Source organism: Pteropus vampyrus, unplaced genomic scaffold (assembly GCF_000151845.1).
Source record: "Pteropus vampyrus isolate Shadow unplaced genomic scaffold, Pvam_2.0 Scaffold2, whole genome shotgun sequence".
NCBI classification, from domain to species: Eukaryota; Metazoa; Chordata; class Mammalia; order Chiroptera; family Pteropodidae; genus Pteropus; species Pteropus vampyrus.
The window spans coordinates 3,583,015-3,593,878 of record NW_011888783.1 but is presented as its reverse complement, the minus strand read 5'-3'; the positions used below and the strand labels follow the sequence as shown (position 1 = coordinate 3,593,878).

Here is a 10,864-nt window from a genome sequence, read left to right as displayed (position 1 = left end):
ATTGTAGAATTAAGCAGAGAAAAGACTTTTTCTGTCTTCAAAGGATAGTTATTTTGACATTAAAATATTTCTTTTCAGAAAGGTTATAGCAGCAGCAGTATGGGTAGAATATGGGTAAAATAGTATACTGCTTTCTCCTGTTTTGATCTCTCTCTGAGGCACCCATTAGCCTCTCTTGGTCTGTCAGAGTCCTTCATGGCTCACCCATGGAAATTCTCCCCATTCTGAATCCTTCTTTTATAATGCCCATATCAAAATTATATTTTCTTATAATCTATTTTCTTAGGGACTAGTTGCCAAAGTGACAGCTAAACTAATCTGGTAAACTAATCCATGCAAAGATATGGATTATTTCTCGAGCAACATATTTATGTTACTATCTTTTTAGAGACAGTGTCTTAATGCATAGGAGTGACTTTAAGATGGGGATTTCCACATGCATGATGGGTCTTTTGGTGTCCCTCAAATATATAAATCATATGAGGGGCTGCCAACATTGTTTCCCTGTCCTGAGAGCTGGGGAGAAAAGAAATGGGCTGTCTTTGCATTGCCCGGAGGAGTTTTTAGTAGCATGTTTGCCTAAACCCACAAGGAGCTGATGGATTTATCCACACCTTTGTAGGATCTTCTGTTTCAGTAAGTCAAAACAAGCCCAGTTTTCTACAGTTTCTATTGGAGGAAAATATTTTTCTCAAAAAAGGGGTATGAGTGACATTTGGGGCAGGATAATTCTTTATTTTATAGAATGGTATACATGGCAGGAATTTTAGCATTCCTAATCTCAACCCACTAAATTCCAATAGCATCTCCCCAAGCGTCTTGCCTGTCCAGTTGCTGTGACAGCCAACATGCCTCTGACACATTTCCAAACGTGTGGAACAACTCAAGTGATGACTATCAGCCAATCCTTTTAAAGCCAGTTATAACCCTTTCTATGGGAGGTACAATATCCCCCGTCAGCCACACTGTCAAGAGTGGTTGAGTGGCATTGAACCTCCAGTGACTGTGTCTCCATTCAAGAATACAATGAATGAGTGGGAAAAGGCAGATATGAACTTCCCCCACTTAACATCCTCAAACTAATTCCAGTGAGTTATTTTACGATGAGTCAGAAATTCAGACTAAAAGAATGTGAAATTTTTCTGAAAGAACTTCCCCCACTTAACATCCTCAAACTAATTCCAGTGAGTTATTTTACGATGAGTCAGAAATTCAGACTAAAAGAATGTGAAATTTTTCTGAAAGTAAAGCTTTTCTTTGGATGGCGGCTTATTGAGGAATGGTTTGGCAGTTTGACATTGATCTTTCTAATATTGTGACAGCATCCTCAAAAAAAACTATTCCCTTTGGCGGTAACATAAATTCAGAATTTCATCTAACTACAGTTGAAGTCTCATTTGGTCTCATTCAAAGATCACCTGTAAAGACTCAGGAAGTAAAGAAAAATGAGAATGAAAGTACTATGCTTCAAAAGCCAAGGTAACACACTAAAATATTAACTGCTTGCTTTATACACTTTTAATAAGTCAATTTCTATTAATTTCGTTAACTTTTTACAATGCTATAATGAAATGGTTTAAAGATATGGGGAAGAATAAAAATAGCATCATAGCAAAATGCATTCCCAGTTTATGGTGAATAAATCAAAGTTTCGGGGCCATAAAGAGTTGGGGGAGTAAAGTCCTTTTGTTTCCTTTTAGATAAGATAAATGTGTAGCAGGCACATGAACAGCAATAGTGCTATTTTATTAAATAATGCTCAAAGAACATGACTGATAAGAAAATGATATGGAAAATAAATATTAAAAATTTATTTAAAAGTAAAATATATATCTGTGGTAGCTTTGAGAGGACGAAAGGTAGGGAAATGGCTTTTGAGAATACAAACATATTCTTGCAATATTAACGTTTATTCCAAGAATAAAGGTTAAAATTGGTTTCCATTTTAAATATTGAACTTTTGGTACATAATGCTGCTGATTTGGTATGACAGAGGTGGTTAAATTGTTTGTTTCTTTTTTTTTTTTTAAGTCAGTTACACTTCTTCCATAATGGTCCATGTGTTGGTCAGATGAAAATTTAGGAAAATAAAGTCATTCTACTGTGAGTTCCAGGAATGTAGGGACCATGTTGATATTGTTCTATCTCTAGTACTAGATAAAGCACAGTACCTAGCACATAGAAGGCCCTCAAAGGAGTGGATGAATTGAAAAACCATACTTAACTTAACAAACTCTGATTACTAATAACAACTCTCATCATTATACAGTTATTGTGTGCCAGGCACAGGATCTCTATTATTTCAATTAGTTATTCAATCAACCTCAAGGCATCAGCATTATTGTCAACATTTGCAGAATGTTGACAATAATAGAGCCAGCAACATAAAGAAGCTGGCTCTTAGGTCAGTAGTTTACTCAGGATAACGTGGCACCCAATGCAAATCCAGGACTCTAAGGCCTGGGTCTGTTTACTGAGTACCTGGCAGTGAGTGAGGGAGTATGCTTAGAGACTTCTATGAATCTCTGCCCTCTAGTGAGGGAGGGGGCCATGTAAACAAGTCATTCTATTCTCTATTAAATGGGCTATAACAGAGGAAATAACAAGGCAGCAACTAGTAGAATTTAAGGAAGGAGGAGTAACTACCAGAATTTAGAGATATTGCTAATTCTATCATGATAGAATGACAGGATTTATAAATTGGCTCTCTGGGCTCCCAGAGGCTAGCAAATTATGTGAGGCAAACCAGTATGTCTCAGTGTCAATCAATCCTGACCCCAGGTCCTAGTTCTCTTCAGGCATCTCTGCACAGTGAGACTACAATGCTTACCTCGAACGCCACCAGTACAACTCTTGTAGGATAGCTGTACCTTGTACACCACTCCCACCAACTTGAAAAGCTTGATACACTTTTAATAAGTCAATTTCTATTAATTTCATTAATTTATATCTGTTATATCTGAGAATCACCGAAAGGGTGCCTCACATGTAGAGACAAACTAAGTCCCTTCTCTTCTACTTGGGTTCCTTCTTGTCAATGTCCAATGCAACTAAAGCTTCCTTAAGGAACCTGCTGCCACCAGTGCTAAGGACTGTGCAATCCATGATTCTGCCTTTATCTGGCAGAGCTTCAGAGGGTGGGAGGAAGTCCCGCTCTGCAATCAGCTGGCCTCCAAGACCCCTCCGTTAGCACTCACTGTCTCTCACAATAGAATTTTTTCCCCTCTTTATCACCTTTAAGCAAAAACTTGTCTCAACAAGAAGCAGTAGCAGTTCTCTATGTGTTCCCTCTTCTACATCCAAGAAACACATGTTCTTTCCCTACTACCAAAATATAAGTAAACACACAATCATATGCACTGAACACAGGAGACTTGGATATAGACATCTAGCCCAAAGCTACACAGTCAGCCACCTTCCCGACCAAACCAGAATGCTTAATACCCTTTTCAGGTTAATGTACTTGTCTTATTTTGGTACAACTAAAAGAAACCATTCTGGGTGTTTGTTTGTTTGTTTGTTTTTAAAAAAAGAGTTTAAAGATAAATGTTTGCTTGTAGAGACCAAAATCACACCAAAAAGTAAACAAACTTTAAAGTTCAGTTTCAGCCAAGGCACTCTATACGTGAAGAAATCAAGAGCTGGGAATATTAAGTTCGTTGTTTAAAATCATACAGGTTGTAGCAGAACCACGGTTATAACCTAGGTTTTCTGATTCCCAGTCTAATGCTTTTTCTTGAGAGAAGGAGAGAAGAGAAGGTTATAAGAGAGGTGTAGTCTGATACTTTCTCCTCCCTAGGAGAAAAAATGGATTTCTCCGTTCTCCTTTGCTTAGTTTTTTGGTCAGTTTTTGGTCATCTGCTTGGTATGTGTCATTTCTGGCTCCTGCAGTTTCAACACAGCCGTCTCTTGTATACAGAGCTCAGAGGCTCTGTGGTTTTCTGGAAAGCTCAACATAAGTCTCTTCCAAAGTGAGAGTCGACACAGCCCTCCTCCTCATTCTAAAAATATGCTGTCTGTTATGGTTGAAATGGTTAAATTATTATTAAGGCTCGTTTTATTATATCTTGAATTGTGTCTAAATTCCTTTCACTATTTTCCTTTTCAACTTTCTGTGTTCTGGTCTGCCTTTCCACCTTTATATTTTTATGTTTTGAATAAGCTGATTATAATATGCTCCACATAGTTTAGAATCTTTTACTTATGCTTCCTAATAAATCAGTTTCTCCAGGTTGTCATTAATGTTCAAACCCTTTTCCTTAGTGTGGCTTCATAGATATACAGCCAGAGGACTTGGAACATAATTTCACCAGTACCAAGTGCACTATTAATTTTCTGCTAGGTCTTCCTCTCCCTGGTCCAGGGAATGGCTCCTTTCCTCATCTGCATCAGGAAATAGAAACTTATGCATCTTCCAGCTTCATAACTCTCTTGGCCATTCAGTGCGATGTGGAAAAAAATGTTGGTGGTAGGTTTGTAGCAGCTGTTTTACCACATTCCTATGAAAATGCCTGCAGGCACAGATTGCTCCACTCATGGTCCTGAAAGGGCTTCTGCAGCCCCAGTAATCTGCCGTGGCTGATCCCTGTTAGCATGCAGGTCTCAGACTTCGGTATGCATAAAAAGCACCTAAGTGGGTAAGATTCCTGGGATGCATCCCGAGGCCTGATGATTCTGTCCTTTTTGGGTGGAACCCAACGGCCCTTCAGCATCACCCATGTGATTCTGAAACAGGCTATCTGCAGAGGATTCTTTGAGAAATACTAATTAGAACTTTAGAATTAGTCACATTATTCTTTTAAAAATCATTTTCTTTAAACTGTGTCTAGATGGTCAGTTTTGAGGAATGCTAAATGAGATTAACAAACAAATGGGGGAGTGGGGCAGATTTCTCAAGTCTCTTCCTTCCCACCTTTACAATTCCATGATTCTACACTTATTTGGATTATATATAATACCTCTGAATCCATGGAGTTTAGGCTCAGTATGTATGTCATCTTTTTCCCCCTAACTGAAGATCCTACAAGATGAAAGCTTATGCTAAAATGTAGAAAATGTATGTATAGAAAATTTGGTACCTTTCTGGAGTTATTCTTTGCTAATTAAAAAACCCAGTCTACAGTCTATGGTCTGTCCCCATTCTCACCTTTGGGCACGGTTTGCTTGGTTTTACAAGTTTAGGACCAAGTGAACAGTTTCTGTAAATAAGAGCAGAAGAGGAATGTGCCCTGAGAATTAAGGTGAGCCTTGGAACCTGAAGGGAAGGGTTCAGAACATCAGGACAGGGAAGAGCTCACCTATGGGCAGAGCAGAATTATCTTCAGTGGTGTGAATTTAGAGGAGACAAGGACACTTCGGTATAAAATTTCTTTGCAGGGGTTAAGGTGGCTGAGTACCAAAACCTCAAACTCTGTAATGATAAAGCTTAAAGATATATGCCTAGAAAATGATTTCTCAAATTCATACTGTTATACATACAAAGGATTTCCATTAACGTTTCCAGAAAGCTGTTTTTAATGTGGAAGGGGAAAATTGCCATAGAAAGTTGGCATAAGGGAGGAAAAGAGTGCAAATGAGTATAAAAATAGATCACTGACACCATGACTGTTCTTACTCTGTTTATCTTATTCAGTAGGCAAGACACACAATAGAATTCTGGAGAAAAATATCTGACCGTGCGGCAACCTCAACTAATAGAACGATAAAAATTCTGTGTAAACTTAAAGTATAAAGGGCCCTGACAAAGCAGATGCCACTATGTCCTCACTCTTCAGACGGAGGGCCTCAGATCTGGCTACTAAACATTCTTATTTTCTAGTTACTAAACTCCTGTGTATACCTTTAAACACAGACATAGAAATATCTTTAAGAACTTCCCTATGAGCTGCCTTCCACACTGAGGGTTTCCAAACGGGAATACTCTAAAGGAGGATGTGAGACTAGGCTGGGAGAGGAATCTTAAAGAAAAATCAAAGCTGGATAGGAAAGAACACTCAAAGTAAACAAACAAAAAAAATTAAGAACGACTGTCAATCTAAACAGACTGCCAAGGCCAGAGAATACAGAAGGGATGATACCTAGCATAGTGCTTGGCACACTGGGACATTCATAAATATTCATAAAAGAAAGGGAGGGAAGATGGAGTTTCCTAGTTAAAGCTTCCTAAGTTGTTGGAAGAGGTGGTGGGTTATAAAATGTGCTGTTGTGACTAAAAGACAAATGGGACCAAATCTAGAATCCAAACAGAAAAGGATATTAGTACTTCCTTTCAGAGACCTATGCAGAAGCACAACTCAGGAAACTAAAGCAAGTGACTTAGGCCATTGGTAAATGATTCAAAGGCACTGTGACACAACTGGAAGTGAGGTAGAAAGATATGCATGGCAGGGACATTTCTGCTGAGAGCTCAGGAGAAGGAGTGCCTGGAGGTAGTACTTGTGGTTTAGCTCTTCTGTTCATAGTTAGTGGTCTCTGCACTTCCCCTTCTCAAATCCCTCCTCTACGTAAAGGTTAGTTTTGCTCCAAAATCATGTGTACGTTGAAATGCAGAGGACAGTGTGAAAGAAAGGAAGTGAGTTAAAGGGTAAGTAGGAAGAGGCCAGCATACAAAGGCATGGTGTTTGATGGAGGTATTTTCTTTCTCTTTCCCTCCTGGACATTGGCTCAAAAAGGACCTCCAAATTTGACATCAGGTCGTCTGGAGTAGTGTTTTCCAATTTTTCATGTGTGTGTGTTGAGGGGGAGATCTTCTGCTATATCTTTGGGTAGGCTTTGTTAGGAAATATTGAACTCCAGCAACAAGCCCTTCCTGCATGCCTTCCCTATGCCAGACTGGCCATGAGAGAAGCAGCCATGATATCCTGGCCCTCATGAACCTTATAGTCCAGCAGGAGAGAACACAGAAATCACAGAGGATTATTCATTTGCTTGAAAGAAAAAAAAACACCCGGCATTATGAGAGTTCTTAACTAGAAAACATGAGGAGGTGACATTTAAGCTGAGACCTACAGAGTACAATTTTGCCAGTAACAAAAAGATTAGATGAGGGTTTCAGGCAGGGGGAATAGCATGTGCAGAAGCAGTGACAGTCCCCAAATTACAATTTAGGAGGGCCTCAGAGGCAGCAGTTTGACTTTGAATGGTGAGCTGGAAGCTGTTTTTACATAGCATTTTACTTAAGATTTATAAAATAGCAATTGTGCATATTAAAGAAGAGGTGATTTTGGTGCATATTACAAGAAACAAAGCTCCCAAATCTCCCTTGTGCTACTATCACACAGGCGCCATGAGATAGGTCTGGTCTATCTGAAGACCTGAAAGGAGGCAATGGTGCTGGAGCATAAACCTCAGTGTGAGACTGGCTGTAGCCACAACTGAGGCAGAGCCAAGGAGGCCTTGTAGGGAAGGTTACATATTTTAATTTTATCCTTACTGCAATAGGAAGCCATTAAAGGTTTTAAACTGGAGAGTAACATGATCTGACTTATAGCTTAAGATCACTCCAACTTCTTGATATAAATGGATTGCAAGAGACCAGGAGCTAACATCTCTTTAGTTTCTGTTTGGGCCTGTCCCTGAACAATACAGATGCATTACTCATTTAATTCTCACAACAGCCCCCAAACCTGGGTGCTATTATCTTCACTTTACAAGTGAGAAAATTGAGGCCTTTTGAAGTTATATAAATTGTCCAGTGTAACACAGAGAGAAGCAAGAAAATGAATGCAATTTGTTTTATTATTGTGCAATTAATGCATGGGGCAAACTGTACACTCACAAAAAATTTCAATGATTGTTTTATCGTAAAATTCTGCAGGTGGGTGAATGGCCATATCCAGGATACAGTGATCACAGAAGGGTTAATACGTATTTTTGCAGCAAAGATGTTCCTGACCCTGGCTGCTCATCTAAGAGGTAGTGGATACATCCATGTATGATTGAAGCTATTATAGGATTTTGCTCTTAAAACCTCTCTTATCATTGTTAAATATGCGAAAGACCTCTTTTCAATGTTTTGATCTTTTTGACAGGTTGTTTTCCAGGAAGTAGTTGCTAGGAGTAAAAGAGTTTTATTATTTAGAGATAAGTAGAGGCTAGATATCCCATCCCCTTAAAAAGTACAAAACAACAACAAAAAAAACCCTACAGTAATTGACTTGAAAATTATTTTTGTGACACTGTTTGTACCAGCCCACCTGCTTTCTATTTACTTGTGGTTATCTTCTTTTGCTAATGATTCTCTAAAAGCACACACTAAGATTTGTATCAAAATACTATCCTGGAGACTGTTGGGAGTCTGACTGCTAGGGCTCTTTAGAGCCAATTGCTGCCTCTAATGATAGCACATGCATGCTGAGTGATTACAGAGCCCTCTGCCACAGTGTGAGTGCCAGCCGGCTGCACAGTACATGAATTACCCTTAAATATAGTTGCCTTTACATTCTGATAATGTCTATTTCCACAGGGGGATAAAACCCCACCAAGATTAAAGCAGTGGCAACCAGGTTACAGTGACAGCATCCCACACACTGGGGCAAGTTCCCTCCCAGGCCCTAAGGTTCTTGGCTATGTATCTCATTGTCCCTTCTCATACCATCCCTTAACAGTACCTTTAATTATTAACCTAAAGGTGTGTGTGTACTCTTTATTGCTGTTGCAAAACTGCCATATGCTAGGTGTTTATAGCTTCTGTGTAGTCATTGGACTTAAAATGTTCTTTAACCTTGATATTTACAGTGTGTCACCTTGCAATTCCTATAGTATTTGTTGGAAAAAAAATTGACATGAAATTTCAAGCGTAAGTGTTGAATAATTTCCACTTAAAAGCCACAATTGCATGTACCCAGTGCTCAGAATCATATCTTGGACCAAGGTGGCAAGTTTGAGACACCTAGTCCAAGCTCCCACTTTATAGACACGGGAACTAAGGCACTGGGTCCACCAGCTAGGTAATAGCCAGGCTGGAACTAGAATTCCAGTCGCTTGACTCTTAGTTCAGAAATCCTTTAGAAATCTATATACATCATTAAACTTTTAAATAAATAAATAACTTTAGTGTTCAGAATTGGACTTAAAATTTATTTATTGGATTTCTCACTGTACAAGGACTTGCTTTTCTTCTCAATTTGAGGAGACCCTAGCAAGTTACACATTTAAGGGCACTTCCCTTGGCCTACTTCACAACATATTGAGGAAACACTACATTATGAAAGAGATTAAATTTATCTTCATCTTTGTTCTTCATCCTCTCTTCTTCTTTTGGTATTCTTCTCAGTGTTTTTGGTATGTTAAGATGTATTCCAATCTATTCATAGGCTCTGTGCCTTACCATTTAGGATAACTCTTCATAGCTAGACTATTTCCTACCTCATTTCTTCCTCTGCCTACATAAACTTACCGATATAGTATAAGCTATCTCTTATCTCCTCCTCTCAGGTAGGAAGTTAGCAAAGCTCATCAACACAAAAGCTCTGTTTTTGTCTTTCATGAGATGTCAAGTTCTCACCATTTGAGTCACTTTCTTGTATTAAAACAATATTTCTAGACAACCCCATTAAAATGCAATGTTACTAGGAGGTAAAAATCCATGAAGGCAATACTGTGTGAAGGTAGTACACCCTGCTGGAATTAAAATCTAAGTCTGTTTCTCTCCAAATTGTAAGCATTTTCCTTTGTATTATGTCTCTGTCAGTAGAAATGGAAGAGTATCTGGTGTTCGATACCAAGTGTGGCTAATATATACTGAGGCTGCAGATGTCTCTGGATATTTTTTTCTACCTGGAGCATATAGATCAGTGCCTATGTAACCGTAAGATTAAAGGATGAATTACGAAGACATCTTTTTCTTGACTCAAATAATATTTGTTAACTTTAGAGTTAGTTGTGGAAATAAGAACAGCTAGTCAGAAATGGCATTCAATTAAAAAAGCATAAAATATGTTTAGTTGAATTCTCTGATTCACATATTTTGGACACACATTTTTAGGTAAATGGTCGTTTTATAAGCTGACCTTTACATATTTTGCCAACAGGACTGGCTTCTCTATGATTCAATGCTCTTTCTCATACTTTCCTCTCACATTAGATGGATCAATCAGGATACGACAAGTTTTGCTGTGGTAACAAATAGCCCCCAAATCATAGCTTAAAATGACAACGTTGTTTTCTTTGAATTGAAAGACCCAGGTAGACAGAGAAGCCACCAGCTTTAAGCATTAATAGGAGCATAGGGAAAGAGAGAGTAGAAAATTATGCATTGGTTTTTTAAGTTTATAATCACATTTTCCTGGCCAAAGAAATTTGCCCGTATACATCCAACTTCAATAGAGTAGGGATATGCAATCCTACACAGGAAGAGACTGGAAATATTTAGTGAAGAGTGCTAATAAAACCACAGTGGATTATTTGTAATTCTCTGAACCTACTATTTAATGTCATTCTTTTTTTGTTCTTGAAAGAATGCCCTTGTCAACCTATACATCTGAATTTCTTCCTACCAAATGTCACCTCTTTTCTAAAATATTCCATAATCTCCCTAATAGAATTTATTTCTATATCATCTTTACTCACTGAATATACATATATATATATAATGTTTATAGCATCCAGAATACTGTATTTTAATTAGGAGTCTATGTACCTGTGGTTTGTCTACTTCCTTAAACCAAAAGACTAGATTTTATTTATCTCCCACCATATGATTGTTCAGGGCAGAATTGGAAACATGGTGGTTCATGGGCCAAATTATTCTTATAGATTTTTTTTTTGTTTTGACTAAGCTAGTGTTTCAAAAAATTGAGTGAGCTGCTTACTTTTAAAAGTTAAATTTTATTTATTTTTAAATATCATATTTGTGGAATATCTT

General features: G+C 38.1%; 1 protein-coding gene across 1 annotated transcript in view; it reads left to right on the top strand.

The window, feature by feature from the left end:
- Positions 1–1,447: 1,447 nt before the first annotated feature.
- The window catches only part of GLS (glutaminase), a 93,557-nt gene continuing 84,140 nt past the window's right edge, over positions 1,448–10,864 (top strand). Inside the window, exon 1 of the mRNA XM_023528772.1 lies at positions 1,448–1,479. Within this exon, the coding sequence (XP_023384540.1) occupies positions 1,463–1,479 (17 nt within the window). The 5' untranslated portion in view covers positions 1,448–1,462. The remainder of the gene's footprint in view (positions 1,480–10,864) is intronic.